At 43.9% G+C, this 25,934-nt stretch overlaps 1 protein-coding gene across 3 annotated transcripts in view; it reads left to right on the forward strand.

The window, feature by feature from the left end:
• Positions 1-25,934, forward strand: part of LHFPL3 (LHFPL tetraspan subfamily member 3) — a 570,799-nt gene that overhangs the window by 493,602 nt on the left and 51,263 nt on the right. The window contains exon 3 of one of the 3 annotated variants that reach the window (XM_027071721.2): positions 20,983-21,010. The exons of 1 other annotated variant lie outside the window; for it this stretch is intronic. In XM_027071721.2, the coding sequence (XP_026927522.1) occupies positions 20,983-20,999 (17 nt within the window). In that variant the 3' untranslated portion in view covers positions 21,000-21,010. Of the gene's footprint in view, positions 1-20,982; positions 21,031-25,934 lie in introns of all 3 variants that reach the window. One more of the 3 variants, XM_027071720.2, reaches the window with a different exon arrangement.

A 25,934-nucleotide genomic window follows, 5' to 3' on the forward strand; every position in this document is an offset into this window, starting at 1 on the left:
TATTATAATCATTGTAGTCTCTTGATAAATTGACTCCTTTATCATTATATAATGGCCTTATATTTATTTATTTATTTATTTATTTATTCATTCATTTATTTAAATTCCAGTATAATTAACATGCAGTGTTATGTTAGTTTCAGGTATACAATATAGTAATTCAACAATTCTATACATTACTAAGTGCTCATCACAATAAGTGTACTCTTAATCTCCTTTACCTATTTCACCCATCCCCCTACCCACCTCTCCTCTGGTAACCATGAGCTTGTTCTCTATAGTTAAGAATCTGGTTTTTTTGTTTGTCTTTTTCTTTGTTCATTTGTTTCTTAAGTTCCACATATGAGTGAAATCATATGGTGTTTGTTTTTCCCTGCCTTATTTCACTTAGCATTATACACTCTAGTTCTATCCATGTTGTTGCAAATGGCAAGATTTCATTCTTTTTGATGGCTGAGTAATATTCCATTGCATGTATGTGTGTATATACATACATATGTACATACACACACACACACACACACACACACACACACACACATACATCTTTATAATGGCTTCCTTTATCTCTTGTTACAGATTTTGAGTTGAAATCAATTTTTTAGAAGTTCCACTGGATGAAATATTTTTTTCCATTCCTTCACTTTCAATTTATGTGTATTCTTGAAGCTGAAGTGTCTCTTGTAGGCATCATGTGACTGGGTTTGTTTTATATCCACTCATTCATTCTATGTCTTTTGATTGGAGAATATAATCCATTTACCTTCAGCATAAGTACTGATAGGTAAGGACTAATGTCATCACAGTGATTGTTTTCAGGCTGTTTTGTAGTTCCCGTGTTTCTTTCTTCCTCTCTTGATGTCTGCCTTTGTGACATGATGATTTTCTGTAGTAGTATGCTTTGATTCCCTTCTCCTTATCTTTTGTGTGGGTTTTGCTTTGTGGTTACCATGAAATTTGCATAAAGCACCTTAAAGATATAACGGGCTATTTTATACTGATAACAACTTAACATAAATCACATACAAAAACTTTACTGTTTTAGTCCCCCCATTTTATACTTTTGGTGTCACAACTTAGTACTTTTTATATTATGTATTCATTAAAAAGTTATTGTAGCTATAGTTACTTTTTCATATTTTTGTCCTTTTAACCTTTATAATAGAGGTTATATGTTAACCCCTACCATATTAGAATATTCTGAATTTGACTATATATATATATGTGTGTGTGTATATATGTGTGTGTGTGTGTGTGTGTGTGTGTATGTAATACCTTGACCAGCATGGTGCATATTTTCACATTTTCATGTTACTAATTAGCGTCCTTTTATTTCAGCTTAAAGAACTCTTTTCAGTATTTCTTTTAAGGCATGTCTAGTGGTGATGAACTTTCTCAGCTTTTCTTTGGGAAATTCTTTATCTCTCCTTCATTTCTGAAAGACAACTTTGCTGTTTAGAGTATTCTTTGTTGGCAGTTTTTAAATTTCAGCACTTTGAATATATCATCCCACTCTCTCCTGGACTATATGGTTTCTGCTGAGAAATTCACTGTTGGCTTTATTGGGATTTTCTTATAAGTTACAAGTTTCTTTTCTCCCCCTACTTTTAAGATTCTCTCTTTAACAGTTTTATTATACGGTATTCTCCCCTTACCTATGGTTTTGCTTTCCACGGTTTCACTTATTCACAGTCAACTGTGGTCCAGAAGCACATGATCCTTCTTCTGACATATCCTCAGAAAGTCAGTAGCATCCTAACACTATGTCACAAATCTGTGTCCTTCACCTCACCTCATCTCATCATATAGGCATTTTATCATCTCACATCATCACAATAAGAAGGGTGAGTATAAAATATTTTGAACAAGAGAGACCACATTCCATAATTTTTATTATAGTGTATTATTATACTTGTTTTATCATTAGTTATTAATCTTTGTGCTTAATTTATAAATTAAGCTTTATCATAGGTACGCATATATTGCAAAAAACATGGTCTATACATAGGGTTGGGTAGTATCCATAGTTTCAGGCATCCACTGGAGGTCTTAGAAAGTGTCCCCTGAAGGTAAGGGGGAACTACTGCAATGTGCCTTGGAGAATACCTCTTTAAGTTGAGTTTGGGGACCTATGAGCTTTATGAACTTAGATGCCCAAATCTCTCCCTACATTTGGGAAGTTCTCTGCCATTATTTCTTTAAAAAGCTTTCTGTCCTCTTCTCCCTCTCTTCTCCTTCTGGATCTCTAGTAATTCAGATTGTTTGTTCTCATGGTTTCCAGTAGACTCCCTGATGTGGCTAGTAGGATCCATGTCACCTTGATATGTTTTGGCCCGTAGTTGTGCAGCTCATGATTCATCAAGAAAGAAGTGAGTGTCTTTGGCAGTGCCTCATGCAACTAGAGAAGCTGAGCTCTCACATTCTCACTTTCTTCCATGGGTCGAAATTAAAGGCCTAGAAGGGCTCCCTGAGCCCTGAACTTTGCCACCTTGGGGGTAGGGTGATGCAGGTAAAGTCAACTGTTCCTCTTACTCTCTTCAGTGTTTCCAATATCAATTTTTCTTTTGCTCCACCCATGTGCTGGAACTTCTCTTCTGGGCTCCTAGATTTTCCACAAATGCTCTTTCAACAAACCTGGGTGATGGTCTAAGACAGTGTTCTCCCAGGGTTCCTGGACCACGGCCAAGAGTGACTAGAGTTGGTTCATGGGGCACTTTAAGGTCCACAGCCAGGACTAAGGTCTGTATGCCTATTACTTTACTTGATACACAGGTGAATGAGACTCCACTTAGATCCCTTGGCATATGGTGCTGGTGATAGAACCAAAGCCAGACGGGCCTGTAGCCTACCCCTCAGTGGTATGGAGTTGTTTCTGGGTCTGTGGTTGGGACCATGGTTGGTGACTCAGCTTCCTGGATGCAGTCCTGTCTCCTAAAACAGTTTTCCTCCTTCTTGAACTACACCAGAGTATCACAGTCTTCTACCTGGATCCTAAATCTCCGACAAAGACACTTTTAGTGGATGTGGTAGATTCCAAATAGTTGTTGTTGAGGAGGGGATACAAGTGACAAACGTCTGATTCTGCCATCTTGCTGGCATCACTTCTTCTGAATACCTAGACTAATCGTTATTGCCTGTTTTCTGCCCTTAAAAAAAAGAAATGATGCAGTGTTGAATTTTTTAATAAGTGTGCCAGGAGTGCTTGCCAAAGAAAGTCCATTCCGTGAGTTTTAGCAAGTGTCCATGAGGACAGTGGAAACAGAGTCTGAGCAGGCTGCCCCACTTCCTTCTTCAAGGTTCTGTGGACCATTCGTCAACAGCACAGGCTTCTGCTGACAGCATCCATCCCACAGCATGGCAGGGCTGCCTCTGCACGTGGAAAAGAGGCAAGCAAGTACGAGTTCCGATGCAGAAGCACTCACAGCTGTGGGCAAGAGGCAGTTTAAAGCAGATTCACTCTGAAGTGAGGGCTGAGGTGGGGAATATTCTGAAATGGAATACTGAATTATCCCCTAAATACATTTACCTGTCCCTGTTCCTTAGAACCAAATCTTGAAGTTCTAGGAGATAAAACTGTGTGGGCCAAAAGGTTCTGGAAGACAAAGGCTGGACCTCTTAAAGGTCCATGTGATGTGTATTCCATGTGATGTGAATGAGGTGAGACACTGAATTCAGGATATCTGATTTAACCTACAGCGTGACCACCTCACTACACTGCTTTGTAACCTCATTTGGCCATTTCTTAAATATTAATCTATTCTTGAGAGAAAAAGAGCATGAGCAGTGGAGGGGGGGAGAGAGAGAGGGAGACACAAAATCCAAAGCAGGCTCCAGGCTCTGAGCTGTCAGTGCAGAGCCCAAAGTGGGGCTTGAACCCACGGACCGTAAGATCACAACCTGAGCCCAAGTCGGACTCTTAACCTACTGAGCCACCCAGGTGCCCCCTCATTTTGCCCTTTTTAAAGGCTAAAATAGCAGAGCTTCTAGAGCTGCAAAAGCAGGAGTTCCCACAGAAATGAATAAAATCACCAGTTCAACCAGCTCCAAGTGAAACTCATTTAGATACAATAAATTGCACTAATAAGGATATAGGTGAAGTACTTTGCAAACACAGATTAAGTACTGTAATCAAAGGTTGGTAAATTTACCAAGAGTTTTAGAGAGGTACTTAGCTCCCCTGAATTGTAGGGTGGAGATGATAGCAGGCTGCATATATTAAGAGGGCATCAACACCGGGGAGAGAAGGAGCTTATTTAGGAAAGCATGAGGGACTGTAACGTAGAGCTTGGTGACAGTCTCACATAGAGAGGAAAGTCAGGGAAGGTCTTTCAATGATTCACACCTAATGACCATAAATGGAGCTTTATCGCTGAAGAAGGTTTCCATGAGACTAGGTCTAGGGTTTCAGTAACCCAGGGATCAGGCCGTGTTCCAGAAGTGATCTTTGTCTGAAGGGTCTTTATCAAAGGTGGAAAACATAGAGCCTAAATGCAACTCTAGTGCAGTCATGATGTTTCTAAATTCAAATGTCCAGAAGTATTCAGTCGTGGTCCAAGTAGGTATTTGGCGCAGGAAATGCTAAATGCTTAGTTGAACACATTTATCGGGTAAAAAAGAAGTCTCTAAATCATCCTGTCTAATTTTGAAAGTTTTCCTTCTGCTACACAGTTTCTCATTGTCACCACAATTAGTATTCTGTACCAGCTGGTTCTCTGGGGGGAAGGGGAGTCTTCCTGTATAGGTGTTTAGCGGCATCCTCGACCCCTACCCACTATATGCCAGTAACACCCCTCAGTTGTAAGAATCTAAAATACATCCAGCCATTGTCAGATGTCCTCTAGGATCCAAAATTTCCCCTCGCTGAGAACCACCAGCCTAGAGGAAGGAGTTACTTTTTCTAATTGACACAAAGACATCCTGTGGGCTGACAGTGGCCCGTTAGCAAAGCAGTCTGTATCCACCCCTAAGACCAAATGAGCCATTTCAGCTTGGGGGAATCCTGGATGAAACAGAGGTTCAAATGGCTGTGATCTTCAGCAAAAGGCTAACACAGAGAGAAAGGAGATGGGTGGGAAGGAAAAAGTCAAGATAGAATTCGAAAGGAGAGTGGGCTGATGCCCAGAGACTGCTTTGTTTTCATTGTTCATTCTAACCAAGAAGTGCTTGTGGAGTGTCTACTCCAGTGTGACTGGCGTGGGGCTGTGCCCTGCAAGGGATACAAAACCAAAATAACATGGAGTCCCAGGCCTGCAGAACTTTATAATCCGCATGAGGAGGTGAGCAGAGACGTGTCCAACAGGATTACAGACAGTAGCAATATGAGACACAAAAACGGTGATACGTGATGGTATATGCTGTTGGATACAGACAGTCTTGCAGCACAGTATGCGGAGAATATTACTGATAGCTCCTGAGATTGATAAATAATTTCAGAGAAGGAAGATGAATTCATTCCAAAAAAAAGTCTATTGCCCAAATATTCTGTGAGTATCTTTTCTCTGAATGAAGAGTTTGGAAGGCCCAGGTTGGAGGCCTGGTCCCATCGTAACCAGCAATGTGACCCCTGACAGCCCCTTAACTGCTCTAGGTCTCAGTTTCCCCAACTCAAAATGACAGGGCTGGATTGGGTAATTCCTCAGTCCCTTCCAGCTCTAACATTCCCTGACTCGGAGCCCTTTTGGATAATTGCCTCCCGGTGATTGTACTTATTAAGCAGCTTTGGGCTTCTCCGTTCTGATACTCGTTTCTCCTCCTAGGACGTATTTCATCCCAGAATGTGTTATATAAAAAATTGTATTTCCAAGTGTGCAATAGCTTTAGCTTGAAATATATATTATGCCATAAAAATCACTATAGATTTGTAAAGCAAAACTTAGAAACATTAAATTAGCCCATAAGAGCTTTAAAATTAATTTGATCTTGAATGTGTCTGTGAATGAATGGGCTCGACATAAGCCTTTCAATTTTTCACTCCACTTCAGAGAGTGCACAAAGGACAAACTGTAAATCAACCTCCACGTTTGCTGATATGGCCACTAAGCTGGGAGAAAAAAAAGAGATGGCTAATAAACTATTAAAACAAGATTTAAGAGCTTGGAAAGCACAGGGCCCCAGTTGTGACTTGCCTTCTTTGAATTATGTGCATGTGACTCAGGTGATGTCTAGACACACAGAGTGGACACTGAGGGCAGAGGGTGTAGTAATTCAAGACGGAACAGGACTTAGCTTTGATTATCCATTTCTAGCAGGCACGTGTAAGAAAGAGAAAGAGAGTATGTTTGAAAGTAGGAGAGTGATAGAACTGGGACTGAGGTCAGAAGGATACAAGCGTTCCCTTCATTTCTCCACTCAGCCGGCATGGGTGAAGTGTACCAACAGTCAGCCTGATGGACTGGTGCACGTGTCGACAGCAAGAGTAGTCCACATCCAACGTATTGGCACAGAATTCGCCATCACACATTAGCTACTCTGTGAAAAGAGAAGCAGTATGGAAATATGAGGGACTTGGGGTCAGATTGACGCAGGAAATCTTAACTCTGCCACTGTCTAGCTGTGTGACCTTGGGCAAGTCATTTAACTTCTGGGAGCCTCCATTTCCCTGCCTATAAAATGGATGTGATAAGACCCATCATTCGAATTCTTGTGAGGGTTAAATGAAATAATGTGTGTTTTAGGATTAAGTCAGCTGCATAGAACAGAAAACCCAAATAAAAATGCATTAAACACAATAGAGGTTGTCTTTTCTTTATATAATATGAAGTCTAACGGTAGCAGTTTAGGGTAGACAAGAAGGTTCCATAATATCAAGAATGTCCCCGTTTCTTTCTTTTCGGTGCTGTATTGTCTTTAGTATGTGGCTTTTATCCTTAAGATTACCTTGTGGTCATAAGATGGTTGCTGCTGCTCCACCCATCGCATTTGCCTTTCAAACTGGAAGAAGGAAGAAGAGGGAAGGACAAAAAAGCCTGCCTCCCAGCTGAGTTTTTAACCCCAACAAGTTTTATTTATAATTCACCCAACTATTTATAACTCATTGGCCATCCAATGAGTTCAAGGGAGATTGGAAAAGTTGGGATTTTAGCTGGAAATATTAGCACCCCCAACAATATAAGGGATTACGGCAAAAGGGGAGAGTAGATAGTAGGTAATTAATTAGCAGGCTCTCTCCTCTTATGTAAAGCACCTAGCAAATGGAAGATATTCAATGAATAATAGCTATTTTATTTGATTTATTCTTAAAGCTATTTTGGAAATGTTTGGCCCATCTCACCATACTGGCTCCCTCAGAAGGCATTTCCCATCTTTGGGTGAAGGCGCATCTCTCAGGGGCCTCCACTACCCTCTGGGGACCTCACAGAGGAAGTTAGATCCTCTTCCAGACCACAGCCCTTTGCATATTTGAAGGCATCTGTCCCATGCCCATCAGGCCATCTCAGCTCCACACTGTCCACCCCCAGGCCCTTCTAGTCAAACAGTACTGTCAAAATCCTGCACATTCTTCTCTGAACTAGCTTTCTCTTCAGCTGTGGCTCCCACGGCAGAACTTAATGATCCAGGTATGGGCAACCCAAGAGGAAGCAGAAATGGGCCATCAGTTCCCTAGTTGTAGACTCTCTCCTTGCGGCTCATTCCTGCCATGCCTAACTCATAAATCAGCCCTGGAGACCTCATTCGCCAGAGGCTCTGACACAGCCCCAGGCCTTTTCCTATGGGATGTTCTCAGAAACATAGCCAAGCTCCCTGGGCTCTTTGCCCTCAGAGCAGAGATGCAGGGCCCCTGGGTATCTATCCCCAGCCCCCCTCAAAGCACAGGCAGGCGGGAGGGTGCTGCTGCTCACTGAATTCGCAGGAAAAAGGTCAAGGGAATAGCCTCACAAGATAGGGAGGGGAGAGACCCTGCCCCAGGAAACGGAGAGCTCAGTAACTCACATCTGGCCCCCTCCTCTGTCCTCTTGTCTGAAGCCAATGGACCTAGCTGCTCAGACTTCTTCCCATAAAGGAGTGGTGTCCCAAGGGTGCAAGACATATGCTCAGGAGATACTGGCCTGACAGTCCTTCTCAGGGAGTGAGGCAACTAGGGTTCTGGAGAATACAGTCATCTGGACATCCCACAGGGGTGTTGGGTAAAGTCTCCCCAGGCTAGAGCAGCTAAAGAGATCAGACAAATGGAATAAGTAAGAAGGTGAGAGGAAAAAATTGTCCCCAAACATACCAACTCTCAAAGCCCGAAGCCTCATAAAGCTCCAGGCTGCAGTCTGGCCCACTGGTCTCAGGACCTGGATGCAGCCCTCACTCCCCAGAGGAGACACAGCACCCCCATGAAGGCCTCCCAGGGGGCTCGACTGTCACCAAGGGTCTGCAGCCTGGTCTGTCCACCATCAAAGGCAAGCAGAAGTGGGTAAAAATAAAGGAAGAGAGTAGGAAAAAAAATAAAAGGACTTATCCCTGCAGTGGGGAATGTTAGAGGTCACAGGTGCCTTTTAAATCATGGATTGCTGGACTGCTCATGGAATATGTGAAAGAAGAAAGAGTTGCTTCCCTTTGCGTTGCATGAGTATCCATCCTGGCTTCCCCAGGAGTCCCAGTTTATGCCTGCTGACCTGATATAATTACTAAGAGCACTCAGTGTCACTCTCAAGAGTGACCTGATTGGACAACAAATGACATGGCTCAACTTTGGGGAGGCACTAGAAAGAATAAAAAAATTATTCTGTTGGTAACTTTTCCCCTGTAACTCATAGTATATGGATACCTAGAAATTGACCATTTCACCATGGGATCATGTTCAGCTTTACAAGTTAAGAATTTTGACGAATGGATAAAGAAGATGCAGTGTATATATGCAGTGGAATAAAACTCAGCCATCAAAAATGAAATCTTGCCATTTGCAACGGCATGGGTGGAGCTAGAGTGTATTATGCTAAGCAAAATAAGTCAAATACCATATGATTTCACTCATGTGGAATTTAAGAAGCAAAACAGATGAACATAGGGAAAGGGAAAAAAATAGAGGGAAGCCAAACATAAGAGACTCTTAGCTGTAGAGAACAAACTGAGTGTTGATGAAGGGAGGTGGGTGGGGGAATGGGGTAAATTGGTGATGGAGATTAAGGAGTGTACTTGTCATGATGAGCACTGGTGCTATGTGCACGTGATGAATCGCTGAATTCTACTCCTGATACCAATATTACACTATATATTAACTAACTAGAATTTTAAAAAAATAATAAAATAAAAATAAAAATAAAAATTTTATTCATATCCAAGCTAAGTTAGCTTAATCAAGTTGCACTTTTTTAAAATTTTTTTAATGTTTATTTATTTTGAGAGAAAGAGAGAGAGACAGAGTTCAAGCAGGGGAGGGGCAGAGAGAGAGGGAGACACAGAATCTGAAGCAGGCTCCATGCTCTGAGCTGTCAGCACAGAGCCTGACGCAGGGCTCGAACCCGTGAACCATGAGATCATGACCTGAGCCGAAGCGTGATGCTTAACCAACTGAGCCACCCAGGCATCCCAATCAAGTTGCATTTTTATTCTAAATAAAAAAAAAAAAATACTGGGGTGTCTCGGTGGCTCAAGTCGGTTTGAGTGCCCCAACTCTTGATTTTGGCTTAGGTTATGATCCCAGGGTGGTGGGATTGAGCCCCTGCATCAGGCTCTGTGCTGAGTGTGGAGCCTGCTTAAGATTCCCTCTCTCTCCCTCTGCCCCCTCCCCATTTGCATGTGTGTTCTCACTCACTTTCTCTCTCTCTAAAGTTACATATATGTATATACTGCGCATACTGTATGTACAATATATATGTGTGTAATATGTGTGTGTATTTGTGTGTGTATACATATACACACACACACACACACACACACATACACTGTACATGTATAACAATAGTTAAAATAACCAGAGAGTTTTGACAAAAGTGCAGTCTACACAGTTTTTCATCCCTTGATTGCTAGAAAATTCAGTTCAGGCAGTTCCAACTTAGGTAAAGAGAGCTTTGAAGGGAAACTAATCATGCTCCCACAACTTTTCTATTCTTACAAGTATTTTTTCTTTAAGAAAAACTGGGTTTGTTTTCTTTTGAAGGAAAAACAAATTATAAAAAAAAAAAAAGCAAGAAGCAACATTCAGAGCCTGGAGTTATATGCCAGCCTATGTGTAACCATGTCCTGTATCAGAGAAAATCTAGGACAGTGCACTGCCACGATGAGAAAGTAACCTGCAGCCCCCCTTCCTGCAGCGTGCCCTCACTGTGCTCCTTCCGCTCGCAGTCCCCACATGGACCCTAACTACTCCAAACCCCCAGACATCCCAACAAGACTGCCAGGTTCTCCAGGAGCTACCATGCAGCACCATTGTCTCATTTGAAAAATAAGAGGCAGTGGGATTCTCCTGCGTCATGAAAAGATGGTGAGGATTAATGAAGCAGTGTCACAAAGGACATCTTAATACATCAGAAAAAGAGGTTCCAAATGCTCCATGATGCAGGTGGGATACTAAATAGTCTTCAGAGCAGCTAAACATGAATTTGAATCCTCACCAAACCTGCACTATTGCTCACCACTTAGGCGACTCTGGATAAGGGACTAAAGCATCACTGTCCTCATCTGTAGAAGGAGGGTTAGGAACACCTGCCCAGGATGTCATGCAGATGGACTAAGACAGCATAAGGAAATGCCTGTCATACAGTAGACTCTCCCAGTCCCTCTCACTGATTAGCCCTTCAGGTATCTGGGGGCTAATGACTTGTGTATAATGTAAATTTTTCCATCACTGTTGCTTCTCCCATTTCTCTGTCTTTTGCTGTTCCAGCATATATTTGTGAAAGCCAAGCTGGAGCAGTGAGAAAACTTTGAAATGGAGGGAAGCTCCTAGAAATCAAAGCATTGCCCTTTGTTATTTTCTGCTTTTATTGAAAGAGCTTGGCACAGAAGACAGACTTGAATATTTGGAGTATTTGAGGGTGTAGGTGCACCAGATGATTTGCCCTGGCCCCTTGTGGTGGAAAATCTAAAGTCAGTTGTATTGTCCATCACTCTATCAGGCACTATTAATACCCATAGCATCACATCCTCCGTTGAGCATAAAGCACATAAAGGGTAACTATGAAGGACGAAATTTTGCTCCCAGCTGCACATTCAGGGACTTTAATTCAAAGGGCTTGAGTGCATACATCTGAGGAGAGAATTTTCTTCACAGCCCATGTTCATTCTGTCTAAATGTATCACAGAGTAATACTTCTGTAAAGCCTATTTAACCTAGCAAATTGAGTCTTAAAGCATCTCTTTTGCTCTGTTATTTCTCATTTAAAGTACTCTTTCATCCACCTCAAGAAACTCTTTCCCTGTCATGGCTCGCTACCTTGTCTTGGGATCATTCTGTTTAGTATTTCTACTTGATGCAAAGGTCAGACCAGATGGTTAGAATAACTAAATCCTCAGGAGGACTTTCCCATCTCTGGATTCCATTAGGGAGTCAGGTTCCTCCCGAAACTTCACCTCTGTCTCCCTCTTCTGTTTCTCCTGCATGTACTTGGATATCGCCAACGCCTTTGCCTCCTGACTTTAAATACTCTGTAGTATCATTCGCCTCCTGGAATCACTTATTGAGACCTATTAGACATCAGTGGGGTCTGGCTGGGTGAGAGGGGCCAAGATGGCAAGCCCAGATGCCAGATAAGATGCGACAGCTGCCATTGTCCAGTAGAGACAAACACTTGCACAGTGGGAAGTGGACAGAAAGAAGAGCTAGGGCCAAAAGCCAGCTGACACACTTCCAGTGTTCCATTGACTAGCTAATCAACATGCATGTGCACAGTCTACTCGGTGTGGCCTGCTCAGGTCCTGGGGGGCAGAGATGGCAGCTTCAGATTTGTGATGGTTTGGATAAAAGATGCCCAAGGAGTTCCTTTGTTAGATCTCTATAGGGCTGAAAATCTTGTTTAGCTCAACAGAGATGAGCAATTGATGTTCTTAGATCACCAAAGGCCATTGTAGCTTTGGAAAGGTAGAAATACCTTTTATTTTGATGCAGGTAGGACACAATTGTCAGCCAGATTTATATTCATTAAACACATACATTCATACTCTGTAGCATTTTCTTTCTTTTTATTTTAGGCAGAGTGCATGCAAGTAGGGGAGAGGAGACAAAATAACCCCACAGCCCGGAGGGGGGGAGAGAGGGAGAGAGAGGGAGGGAGGGAGGGAGGGGGAGAGAGAGAGAGAGAGAGAGAGAGAGAGAGAGAGAGAGAGAGAGAGAGAGAGAATCTTAAGCAGGCTCCATGCTCAATGTGGACTCTGACTCAGGGCTCAATCCCACAAACCTGGGATCATGACTGAACTGAAACCAAGAGCCAGATGCTCAACTGACTAAGCCACCAACACCCTTCTAGCATTTTCTTTTTGCCATTCATTCGTTCCTTGCATGGAAGGGACCCCTTGTATGGGTTCCATTGTGAATTTTCTCTGACAGTTTGCAGTGTGGCCACTAGAGTCCGATGCCCTGGGTTCAAATCTTGACCCTTCAGTTTACCATCTGTATGGTCGTGGGTGATACATTTAACCATTAGGGCCTCAGTTTACTGATCCTAACTAATGAAAATGAGAATAGAGCCTGCCAGATTGATTTATTGAGATTAATTGAGTTAATCCTCATAATGACCCTAGTATTAGACACAGAATAAGTACTCATGAAATACTGTTCAGTCAACCAACATTTGCTGCGTGTTTTCCTAGTAAGAGTGATTTTTAGATTTGCTCTCCATGGTGCTGCACACTTTCCATCTAGGTAGGGCAACATCCAGAGCCTATGAGATTCCCTGCAGGCACGAATAGCACTAGCAAGAAGGTAAGCTTAGATGAGATATGACCCTGCAGTGGCCACCACTTGTTCATCCATTCATTCATTCACAAAATACTTTTTGAGCACCTACTATGTGCTAAGCACAGTTCTAGAAGGTGGAGATAAAGTAGTGAATCAAGGAAACAAAATCCCACGTCTCCTAGAGTTTGTTTTCTGATGGGGAGAAATGGGCAATAAATAAATTTAAAAGGCAAGAAAATATCAAAGTGGAAAGCGCTATGCAGAGAATTTAAACCAAGTAATATGATAGACCATGACCAAGTAGCTCCCCAGGTTGTTTGTTCAGGGAGAGCCTTAGCATTTAAGCCAAAATCTGGAGACTGATGCAACAACAGCCAGTAAGAAAGAATTTCATGCAGTGGGAAGAGTGAGTGCAAGGATCCAAAGATGGGATTGAAAAGCAGTTTGGCTGGATGGTAGTGAGAGGGAGGATGGTGTGAAATGAAGCTAGAAGGTAGGCATGGGCCAGATCCCATGGGAAAGGTGTTTGGATTTCATTCCAACTGTGACGGGAACCATTGGATGGCTGTGAACAGGGAGTGATATAATCTGACTTAAAATTGTAAAGGTGTCTCCTGACTGTCTCCTCTCGTTACTGTCCCTGGGCATGGCTGGCCCTGTATGCTAAGGTATTTATTGTCCGTGGAATAAGCTATCCTATACAACTGCCACACAGAAAGAAGTGCTCAGAAGACCAAGAGGCCACCATGTCCTAATCAGAAAAGCCCACACTTCTTGCACCCTTTGTGCTTTTAGGAGGTGACAAGATAAAAGCAAAGATTAAGCAAGAAGTTGGCCACATGCCCTGAGAATTGAAAACCAAGAAAGATAGTATCAGGGCTGTGGTGAGCATAAAGCTGGGTCCCTACCTTCCAGCAACCTGTTTTTCAAGAGTCCACTGTGTTCTCCTAGCCGTTCCCATACTCCAGAAAGAATTGAAGGTTTACCCTGCCTGAGCAGTGATATGCTAGGTTAACTTTTGGGATGTACCACAAACTAGATCTCAAGAACTCTTGGTTCTTAGAGATTGTGAGTCTGCAGTAGAGTCCCTTCTAGGAGCTGTGTCTCATAGGATATCAATTTATCTCTGAGGGCAAAATGAAAATTACACCCAGTATGGTTTTTGGGTCCTGAAGTTAAAGCAGTATGTTTCAAAATAACCCCACAGCCCAGTGATAGTAAGACCAGCATCTTTCCTAGTATTTCATGGTGATGAAGATTTCTGTTCCATTTGGAGGCTATTGTTGTGTATACAACACTTGGCAAGGAATCTGAAACCCTAGGTTCTGACCTCAGTTCTGCCACCAAAGCGTTGTGTTTAAATTTGGGGAAAGTACTTTGAAACTTAGTCTGCTCCTCTCTGAAGGAAGGAACTTGAACTGACTCCATCTTGGATCATTCTTAGCTCTCCCATTTGATCATCTGTATACTACCATCCTGATTACTCAGTGACCCACGTTTGCAAGATGGCAGGGCTAAAGTCAGGGGCATCTGATCTACCCTACAGCTGATCGGATGCTATAGGGATCACATCCCCACCTCAGACTTCTTTAGGACCATTTCATTGTCAGCTGAACCCGCCATTCGTGCAGTCAGGAGGAGTACAGATTTGCAGTGAGTTTATCTTCCTCGCCAAACTACATGCTCTGATAATAACATAGTCACTAGATTCTACTGAGTGTTCCCCTTATGTCATTCAATCTTCAGAGTAACGCCATGAAGTAAGCATCATCCCCAATTTAATGCAGGAAACGGAATCTTGGAGAAGTTAACTAATTTGCCTAAGGACACACGTAGAGTATACCAGACTTCAACTCAGGCTGACTCCAAGGCCCATGGAGCAATTGAACTGCCACACTCTGGTGCCATTACTTACTTGTCTTACCATACTCTACAATATGTACCAAGGTATTTGGCAGATATTGCTAAATGCTCAATAAGTCATTCTTGAATGAAAAAGTATTTAATGCTCTGCTAACTTGCCTTCAGCATTTACCCATGCACTTTGGACAAGCAGTATAACCTTGCTAACCAGAAGGCTTACCCACTCTACTTAGACTTCGTGCAGAATTGCCCATGAGACCAGCCCTGTAATCATCACCTAACCAATGTGAGGGTTAATTTTATGAATCAAGTTGAATGGGCTAAGGGATGCCCAGATAGCTAGTAAGACATTGTTTCTGGGCGTATCTGTGAGAGTATTTCCAAAATAGAACAGATTGAGTAAAAAAGATCACCCACACCAAGGCAAGTGGGTGTTCTACTGAGTGTCTGAATAGAACAAAAAGTCAGGGGGAGGTTGAATTTGCTCTCTTACTTAAGACGGGACATCACACCTCCCTCAGGTTTGCCATTAGCCCTCCTGGTTCTCATACCTTCAGACTCAGACTGAAACTTACACCATCAGAACCCCTGGTTCTCAGGCATTTGGACTTGGACCAAATTATACCAATGGCTTTCCTGGTTCTCCGGGAAAAATACATATATTTCCAATATATCCTATTGGCTCTGCTTCTCTGGAGAACTCTAATATAAGCTCTATAGGATTTATGTGCTTAAATTACATAAATGGTCCTTGGTGTTCTGCAATTAGGCACATCTCCCCAACAGTTTAGCTATTTGGGGAAGCATCAGTTCCCAGCTAGAGGGATGAGATGGAGAGAATACACGAGAACCACTTGAGGAGCTTTTTCAAACCCCAGAAGTTCCACCTACAGCACCTTCCCTCACCCCAAAAACTCCTAGTCTTCTCTGGGTCAGGGAGAAAATGTCTAGGTTGACACAAGTTCCCAGTGCATAACATCCATCCATTACCCATCCTTGTGTACACACCTCCATTTAGGGAAAGTCAGTTCTGTCTTTTCATTTACATAAAGGCTGGTCTTAGAATCTAAATTAAATGACGAGGCTTCGTGTGACTGACTTGAACATAAAAGACACCCAGACTTCCAACTGTATTGTTTATTAAAAAATTCTCCTCCGTACTTTACAGATGGGTTTTGACTGAAACTGTCTTACATATTTATGTTTCATAGTACACATCTTGCATTCAAATTTTATTAATGCATAATAAATGTTATAGAACAGCACTCTGCCAAAGAACAGGGATGGAAATGTTCTCTTTCGCTCTGTCCGATACAGTGCCCTAGACACATGTGGCTTTTGAGCCCTTGAAATGTGGTTGATGAGACTGAGGAACTAAATTTTTAACTGAATTTCATTTTAATTAAATTTAAATAGTCACACGTGTCTGGTGACTACTGTATTGGAACGTGCAAGTATAGAGAAACATCCTTCCAGTTTTTTTAACCAAAATAATGCAGAACCGAGACCCATTCCATTTTTTTTAAAACCACCTTCCATAAAATCCAAAACAAAAACAATAACTGTAAAAGGTGAGAAGAAATTCCAGCACGCTTACATTGCCACTGGGGAATGAATTCTTAATGAAGAAGAGAATTCTGACCCAGGAGTACATGAAGGCAGGTAGGCAGGAAGAGACATTCCCAAGGGGAGGTCCTTGGCAAAATTCCTAGTCTTCTGTGAGACATGGAGTAGAGAGAGCCTGTCAAGGAGAGAGTAATTCCCCCTCAGAGGAAAATCTAAATGTGTTTTTAGCCACCTGTCACCCCAGAGGGAGGACAGGATGGCGATGTTAAATTGGCAAGATTGTAAAACACAGAACTTAACTACTGTACAAGGCCAGCCGAGATGTTTAAAGTGCATTTTAGCTGATGGAACTTCATTCCTGAAATCCAGACGGTGGCTGATGCCGGCTGGAAGGCCGACTGGAGACTTCTATCTCTTTCTTTCTACAAAACTAGCATTTTCAATAAAAATACCATTCCATGAAGACAGGATTGTGCTGGATTTTCATCTAAAGCAAATATTAAGGAAATCACAAAGGACCCAGGATTCGGAGAGAGAGAGATCAGGTGACAAGATAACGGGACCTACGGGGTCCATTGCAAAATTGTGAACTAGGAAAATCCATTCTGTGCAAAAGGTAGCTGCCATAGGGGCAAAGGTGGAAAGGAACATAAACTGAAGAAAAAGTTCATTAACGGGACCAGAGAAGACAGCAGAGACAAATTTTGAGCTAGGACAGTGTTTCTCAAATTGAATTTCAGGGACATATTCTTGCAAGGAGGTGGGCGTCATTGGGTTTAGTAAGGATGTTTAAGTTTTATGCTTTCATTTTACCATATATAACCTGTCTTTTTTCAGACAGTACTCAATTGAAAATCGTGTTTAAAGAATGAAATTGTAGCTTTTTTTTTTAAGAAAATGTTTCTCAGGGCACCTGGTTGGCTCAGTCAGTTAAGCATCTGACTTCGGCTCAGGTCATGAGCTCACAGTTCATGAGATCGAGCCCCACATAGGGCAGTCTACTGTCAGCACAGAACCTATTTCAGATCCTCTGTCCCCCGCCCCCATTTCTCTCTCTGCCCCTCCCCCACTCGTGCTCTCAATCTCTGAATCTCTCAAAAATAAGCATTTTTTAAAAATTGATTTAAAAAAAAATGTTTCTCAAATGCCGGCTAAGGAAGTATATCATAGGTCTTAGAGGATTGTTTTGCTTTAAAGGGGTCCATAGTAGATTCACATTTGGGGATCAGTGTGACCTACAGTCAGACCACACACACACACCATTTGATTTTTATCTTTTTGGGGTCATTAAAGCAATTTCCTAATTTAGCCCTTAGCTTATGAAGAGATTAAACCTTTCTAAACTCAGAGGGCAGTCTGGGCATAGTGTTCATATTTTACTCCCTAATGGACATCAGTGCTTAGAAAATTATGTTCTTCTCTTGCAATTGGGGAGGAGCACGGTGCGGGAGTCCTGGACCACGACGCGGGGGGTCTCCCACTAACCCTGCCTCTCCAGCAGGCTGGGACGCTGGCCCTCTCAGAGCCTTCATTTCCTTATCTGTAACACAAAGCGGCAGACAGGGTCATTAATTACTAAGGTCTTGTCCAGCGTAGGTATCTGATTCCAACAATAAACTAGTGCCATCTTGCATTTCTCCTGTGAAAGGCCTCTCAACTAAAAATCATTTTCACTAGGACTCTATTTCCTGTTCTTTTCATTGCTACCCTCCACCACAGAGCACCAAAGGCACAGGAGGGGTGCATTTGAAGGAAAATCCATCAACACTCAGGGTTCCACCTATTATCTGCTACCACCTAGGAAGTGGGAAATTAAACCATCGAACCCAGACTCCTAGGGCTTAGTGCAAATCACCCAGGTATGAAAGCAATACTTAGTCAGAGGGACATTTTTGGATTTTTACAAAGTTTCTAATGAATGAAACAGCGCTTCATTCGAGGGTGAGTAAATCAAATGGAAACATAAAGGCCAGGTCTGTTTTTTGTGTTTTGGGTATTGTAGATAAGATTATGTAATGAGCAGAGTCTCAGGCTGTTAGTTGATCTACCACTGTAAGAGTGACTGATGTCTTGAGTGAGCCCTCCGAACAGTCACTGGTGTCCAGTAGGAACATGATGATACAGGGTGTGTGTGTAGCAGAGAAAAGCATGCCGCACACACGTGTGCTTGGAACCACAAAGCCGCAGCCACCCTTTGGGAGGTGTAATGCTAGACCTTTCCTCCGAGGAACCCTCTCCGATGCTATAGAAAGATGTACGTGAAGTATGTCCCCCTGCCTCAGCCTTGATTGGAATATGATACCTATGGTCTGGGGGACAATTCTCAGGGGCCAGAGAGATCCAGAGGAGGTCTACCTTGAGATAAGGAGAGCAGAAAACATCAGAATACTCCAAAAATGACTCCAGCATCAGCCCCTAATGCAGTGGTAGAACCAATTCTTTTGGCCTTCTTCCTACATGGGCTACCCACTGAAACTTGGCCTGACAACATACGCCTGGGTATATCTGTACGGCCTTGGGGAGGATGAGACCCTGGGACACAGAGTAGAGCTTAGAAGCCTGTGGCCTGATGGCCTCCTCGACCCTCCTGGAGACACGACATGCTTGTCCCATCAGCCAGAAAAACATGACTGCCTCTCTCTCTTCTGCTAACATAATGACCTTCAGACAGTTTAGAATGAAAGCCCTCCAGTGCAAGAGAATGGCTTGTTTGAAATGATCGCCTTTGAGACCATCTCATGTTTCCCATCCTAGTTATAATTTGGCTAATTGCTTAATAATTCTGTTTAAATGTCTCCATTTCTGCAAACATCAATTCATTAGGTCTCCTTTTCCTGGTTGGAAATCTCTTTGCTTCTCTAAATATCTTTGGCCCCTTTCTCCCATTTGTACTTTTGCCTGAGCAACATTCTGATGACATACATAGCATCCCTTCAAAAAGGTGTCAAACAGATCAGGGTGCCTCTCAGTATTCCAAAGCCCAAACACTGTACTCTGTTGTCCTTGAGATAGTACCTATGATTGGGAAAGATCTCACACTGTGTCTTTAAAAAGCCAAGTTCCCTGCCAAACGAAGTTGCTCTCAGTGGCAACCCTAACCCACTCCTGGGGCAGGAGGCATGGTGTACTTGACAAAGTGAGAGGCTGCCTGAAATGAGAAAACCCAGGTCCAGCCTTCAGGAACCTGCACCCCAACAAGCAGCCAGAGAATTCAACTCTGGAGAACATTTGCACATAAGAATATTATCCAGGTTAAAACTCTGCCTAAAGCAGGAGCCTTCTCGGAGCACAACCATCTGTGGCTGGGCACCACAGACACACACACACACACACACACACACACACACACACACACACACCCTGCACCTAGCTGAAAGCCAAACACCATTGTAGTGTCTGTGCTTCAGGGGGTGAGCATGCTGCCTGAGGGGGCAGCCTGTGACTTACGCTTTCCGGCAAAGGCCAGTTAGGCTAAACGGATGCTGCCATGTTCCCGATCGTTCTTTCCTTCTGTATTCGACCAGCTGAAGACTCCCGATGTTGCCTTTTAGTTTTGCCTTTGAAAAATTTAGCGCCCACCTTTCCAACTGTAATAACCAAATCGCTTCATGTAGACGCTCACATAGCAAAGAGAGGCCATACAATTCTCCACGCCTTTGAGAAAATGGGAAAACTTGGAGTGACAGAGGAGAAACCGAAAGCTTCCATCTGGGAAACTTCCTCGGGCCAGTGATGAATAAGAAGTGACATAGGTAACAAGCAACAGAAGGAAACAAGAAGAGTGCCAGAGTCCCATCTTTCCTGCTGGACCGTATATCCTGCCAAATGAGCTCAGAACTGACCGAAGGGTTCTGGGAAGGAGCAGAGGAAAGAAGTCTGTTCTTCTGTATGACTTAGTAAACCACTTGGTACTACTCATCCTTGCCCTGGTGACTTACAGCAATTCTCTGCATGAGACACCGGTGGAAACAAGTTAGAAAATATGAGATGCCGCAGTCCAGAGAGTAATCCCTGATGATGTGTATGTAGCCTTGAATTGTCCAACATGAACCAGGCCTCAGGGTTCTAATTGATCTGTGTATATGCGATGGATTTTTATTTATGTTTCTTTAAAAGCTACTCTGAATTGCTTTGGAATTTGAAATAAATGCCCTCAAAGAATTATAACAACACATGAAACCGTTGCCCACCCTGTGCATTTCTAACTTTGTCTGTTTATCTTGAATGCTTTGATTTGTTTCTTATTGAGCATCTGAAATTCTCTGAGAGTCCTTGGCTTTCCGTAAACAGTTGATCATCTACTCTGGGTGGTGTCGCCTGAGGGAGCCAAAGGTAAAAATGATGACAACAACAATGATGTCCACTACTTAGATAATGCTTTGTGGTAAATAGGGCTCTTCCTGCTATCTCACATGTATTAATTCGTTCCATCCTCACCACAATCTTATGAGGTAAGTGCTCCTGTTAGACCCATTTTACAGATGAGGAAACTGAGGTACAGAAAGATAGGACACTTGCCGGGGTCACGCAGCTGGCAAGCGGCAGAAACGAGATGTGAGACCACAGTCCGGCTCTCAGAACTGTGCCCTTCATCCCTATGACTCACCACGCGTGTCTTTCTGCACGCGATGACTGGGATGGCCAGGAATGACGTTGTGATTTTTAACCATTAAAAATACAGTGCAAGCTCTTAATTTATTTAACCGTTCTGTTTTTCCCTCCCAAACTCTCAGACGACGGAAATGCTTAAAGCAAACTAAGGTAGTGTGAGACCACACCATGTAAGTGTGAGCATGGCTCCTTGTGGGTCCAGCTGTGTTTTGTGCGCTTCTGCCTACTGTCCCCGCATGTTTTCTCCGCTGCTGTCCTCCGATTCCCGCTTCCGCCGCTTGGCGCTTGGGCCGCATGAACCGTCACTTTAAAGCCATAGATCTTCTGTCTTGCTCCTGGTTTCATATTTGTGCTTCTCTCTCCCACAATCCCCGGCACCTGGGTAAGGGCCAGAGCACGTGCAGCTGTGAGCCTGGCACCTCTCCAGGAAGGAGCTGGAGACTCCTATGGTTATTGTTCTCTGACAATGAGCCCTCAGATTGTCAGCTTTTAGGATTCTAGGCATGTGTCCGCACTCTTGCAGTGACATACTGCTTCCCAGGCTGGAAAGATGTCTGTGGGCTTCTCCATGCCGGTCGCGGTCACCGACGGCACACCTTTGCTCTGCAGTGGTCTTCCGCGGCCACCAGCCTAGACAGATCACTGCTCTGTGAGTCCTTGTAGGTGTGGAGGCTGTGTGAAAATAAATTCCATCGTGCCATGTGACGGGGCTAAAATGAGCCGTGGAGAGAAGTGGTAATCTTCTCGTTTATTATTTCTCTCTGTACAGATGTATGTGATAGGCACACATATGTATATGAAGCCTGTGATTACGAAGGAGATGGGATCATGGTTTTTAAGCCAAAGAATGGGCTCTATTGGCCCTTCATTGTCCACACATACACACACTCGCTTTTGGTGTCCCTTGAATCTACATAAACTATGTTTCCACTTTGAGTGAATTTAATGTGATAAACTCGGGGCACCTGGCTGGCTCAATCTGTGGAGCGTGCAACTCTTGATCTTGGGGTTGTGAGTCTGAGCCCCACATTGGGCATGGGGATTACTTAATATGAAATATATATGTGGTAAACTAGACTTCCAGAATAAATAAATTGGGGAGGAGGAATTTGTGCCTGACAAAGAGAATATCTGGAGCATTTAAAATATCCTATCTTAACTGCACAGCCATCCCCACCTGCCAGTGATTTCAGGGCTGGATCTGCCTTTTGTGCTCAGGCTCACCGAAGTTTCCAGTATGTGTTCGATGGGAATTAGTTAGGAGGAAACGTTCCAAGTTGTCAGAAATGATAAGAACTTAAAATTAGAGGGGCTCTTCATGAGATGTGTCCCCTCAGTGTTAAGAGGCCAACCCACCATTTAGACATGCACAGAATTCTGCAGCTGATGAGTCCTTAGAGATGGGTCCTTCATTCCAAACCCCTGAATTCCCAGAGGGAAAGTAACTTGCCTGGGAGGGGGCAGAGCCTGGATGAAAACCCAGTCCTCCTCTTTCCATCCAAGCGTCTTATCAATGTATTGTCCCAGCTCATTTTTCTCTGGGAGAGAACCCCCTACACAGCCAGAAGATATTTTCTTTTCTTTTTTTAATGTTTGTTTATTTTTGAGAGAGAGAGTGCAAGTGGGGGAAGGGCGGGAGGGTGGTAACAGAGGATCTCAAGCAGGCTCTGCACTGACAGCAGAGAGCCCGACGTGGGGCTCAAACTCACAAATCGAAAGATCGTAACCTGAGCTGAAGTCAGGATCCTGACGCCTAACCTACTGAGTCACCCAGGTGCCCTGAACTTTTATTTTTAAAAGTGAGTGAAAGTAAAGGAGACTACATCCTATGGAAAGACTCGGGTCCCAGTCCTGGCTCTGCCCTAAATATCTGGGCGAGCTTGGGAAAGTTACTATGCTCCTCTGGACCTCGGGCTCCTCACCTGCAAAGTGAGTGTGGGAACAGCCAAGTTGAGTAACTACCTGATGCTAACTTTGCTCACGAATTTCCAGCTGCTTTCATGTGGCGTCCTCTCAGTGATTTCCCACTACAGGATGATGAAAAAAGTGATAGTCGGGCTGTGCAAATAGGAGCAAGAGCCCTATGAGTCTGTTAAGAACTGAAGGGGGACAAGGGAAGGAGGGAGAAGGTGCAGGTGAGAAGTGAGTAGCCTGCCCTCCTCACGCTGTCCTGTGAAACTGAGGAAGACATGGCAAACCCTAGACTTGGTCATCTCCAATTTCTGCATTTTGGGGGCTATCTACCAAGACACCAGACCCAGTATGTGAACAAGGTTACATTTTCTCTCTTTTTATTAAGTTTATTTACCTTTGAGAGAGAGAGGGAGCGTGAATGGGAGAGGGGCAGAGGAGACAGAGAATCCCAAGCAGACTCCGCACTGTTAGCGCAGAGCCCAATGTGGGGCTTGAACTCACAAACTGTGAGATCAACCTGAGTCAAAGTCAAGAGTTGGACGCTTAACTGACTGAGCCACCCAGGTGCCCCTACATTTTCTCTTTTCAATGTATTGCTTTCTGAGTTAACAGGGCCAGGGAAGTCTCTGAGGCAATCCAACAATCATTTAAAAGCAAATAAGGTGAGAGTAGAGGCCCACACATGCCGGCTTCCAGCAAAGTTTTGAGATATACCCCTTGCTTACACAAAATTATGGAAATACAGATATTAACTAAATATGCAATGTCGTTTTTACAGGGCTTTCTTTTTCCATAGTAAGTCCATGGCATTTTTATGATGAATCTTTTTTATGAAGCAAAGAATCCTCACTTGGTTTAACAATTTGGCCCATTTTGGTTCCATATATCAGGTTTAGCTTTAGTGCATCTTTTCGAAGCAGCCCATTTAGTCTGCAGCCATCTTCCTTGGATATGCCACTGATTCAGATTTGATGGGAAGGGGCAGGTCAGGATATGGCAGGGAGGGGAAAATCACGGAGATGGATAATTGCCTATGCACTTCCTAGGTTCTAATGCTGCTGGACAAAAATGTAGCGCCGCGGAAATGTGTGACCTCAGAAAGCATCACTGGGATAGAATTTCAGCTCCAGGATTTGGGTGGCGTGGGGACTTTAGGAGTTGTGCCGGAGGACTCTTAAAGCCATGTTTGCGTGGTAGTTCGTACTGGATTGAAGAGTGTCAATCCACTATGTCCTTTGGAGGGAGAAGCTGTTGAAAATTATGGTAATGGCCTGCAGGCCCCTTCTAGGCAATCACCATTGTCATAGTATCATCATCCCTTCTCCAGTGACAACCATTAGCAGTTTGAAGAGGAAAATGGCCCCCAGAGCAGCCCTGCAAGACTGGATTGTCACATTGAAGATACTGGACAGGCAGACAGAGGTCGAGAGTTCCTCACATTACTTTTGCCTTTGCTGGACAAGACAGAGGGCTGTGGGAGAGGCCCTTTCCCAGCTTTTTCCAGGTCCTTCCTGGCCCCTTCCTAGGATAATCATTGTCCTGCCGAGACCTCTAGTGGCCATATTGGTAACTGCCGGTATCTAAGAAAAGCAGGGACCAAACAGCCTGTGGGCTGCATGCATGTCCATGGTGGTCTGTGGAGGGCTCAGCTGACGCACGTTCAAGATGGTGCATCTTGCTCCATAGATGGAGCATCTGTGGCCTGAGACCCCTGAAATACCAGCCCGGAGGCCTGGTGGCCTGTCACCATGTGAACATGTCCAGAGCGCTGTTAGCCACGTGATGAGGACTTAGGTTTCTTTTGTGTGGGGGTTATTCCAGCTTAGATCTGGGACCGACTGGAAGTGCTAGCCTTGGCTGATCCTTCCTGTCCTGCCCTAGAACAGACTGGTAGCTCCATTTTCACCTGAAACCAAACTGACCTCCCTAGAGTCTGAAAAGCCAGCCACCAGAAGCCTGATAAACACACCAACCCACATTTGCTCTCTGAGGGCCTAGTGTAGACTGGCCTGGCTTGGGGGCCTCCCCAGGCATTCACCTCCCAGAGGGACAGGGAACAAGCCCTCCACCACCACTGCCTCCCACACTGTGATCCTCAGGGCTTCCCAAGAACGGTAAGTAGGTTACCCCTGACAGACGCAAGGCTAAATTGTTTTAATTGTTCTAACCCAGTGGTGTTCTCGAGGTGTGGTCCCCAGACCGGCAGCATCAGCATCACTCCGGAACTTAGAAGTGCAGCTTCTCAGGCCCTGCCCCAGACCTGCCGAATCAGAAACTCTGTGAAGGGGGCCCAGCCATCTTGGTTTTACAAGGCCTCCGGGTGATCCTGAGGCCTCCTCAGATTTGAAAACCACCACTTCAAGCATTGATTCATAACTGTCGATTTATACGTGGTTACAAACTCTCAGCTTATGTAAAATGTAGATTCTGACCCCTTACCCACAGAGTTTTATTTCGTCGTTCTGCAGTGGGGATGCAGACCTCTGGTTTTATACCATCATTCCACGTAATCCTGACGTGGATGGTCCACCGACCACCATTTTGAGAAATTCTCCAGAAAGAGCAAGGCCATCTTTCACTAGCACAGATTCGCTTCCTCCTTTGACCTAGAGATAAATATTGTCTTCACATCTCACTGAAAGGGATCTCAGTAAGTAGATCAGCGTACTCCAGGTCTTTTGTCTTGTTCCCCTGACGAATTAATTTTTGCTCCTATGGTGAGCAATCTGTATCATAATCCAGAAGTGAAATCTGTCTCTGGAACGTCATGTTAATTACTGAGAAAACAATAAGAACAGGAAGACTGTGGCTGCTTATGAGTCCGGGATGGCATGCCCGGGCCCACCAAGAAGCCGTGCGTCACCTCTAGGCCGTGAACCTATCAGATAGCAAGTCGCCTTTCTTCTCACTTCTTGAGTGAGACATTTAATGGTGCTACGAGGCTAGTTCATTATACTACTGTCAGGAAGAAAGAGTTTTCAAAACTTGAGGTTATGAATACACTTGGCTCATGTGGCCTCTGCGCTGATCACCCTGGAAGCATAGGGTTAATTTCTGTGAAGTTTCTCCTGAATGAAATCAGGAGATTTCAGCTCTCCTCAACACAACTCTGAGCCCTACTGTCCCATTTCACTCCCCAGCCCAGTTCTTTCCAGAGCAC

Source organism: Acinonyx jubatus, chromosome A2 (assembly GCF_027475565.1).
Source record: "Acinonyx jubatus isolate Ajub_Pintada_27869175 chromosome A2, VMU_Ajub_asm_v1.0, whole genome shotgun sequence".
In the NCBI taxonomy this organism is placed as follows: domain Eukaryota; kingdom Metazoa; phylum Chordata; class Mammalia; order Carnivora; family Felidae; genus Acinonyx; species Acinonyx jubatus.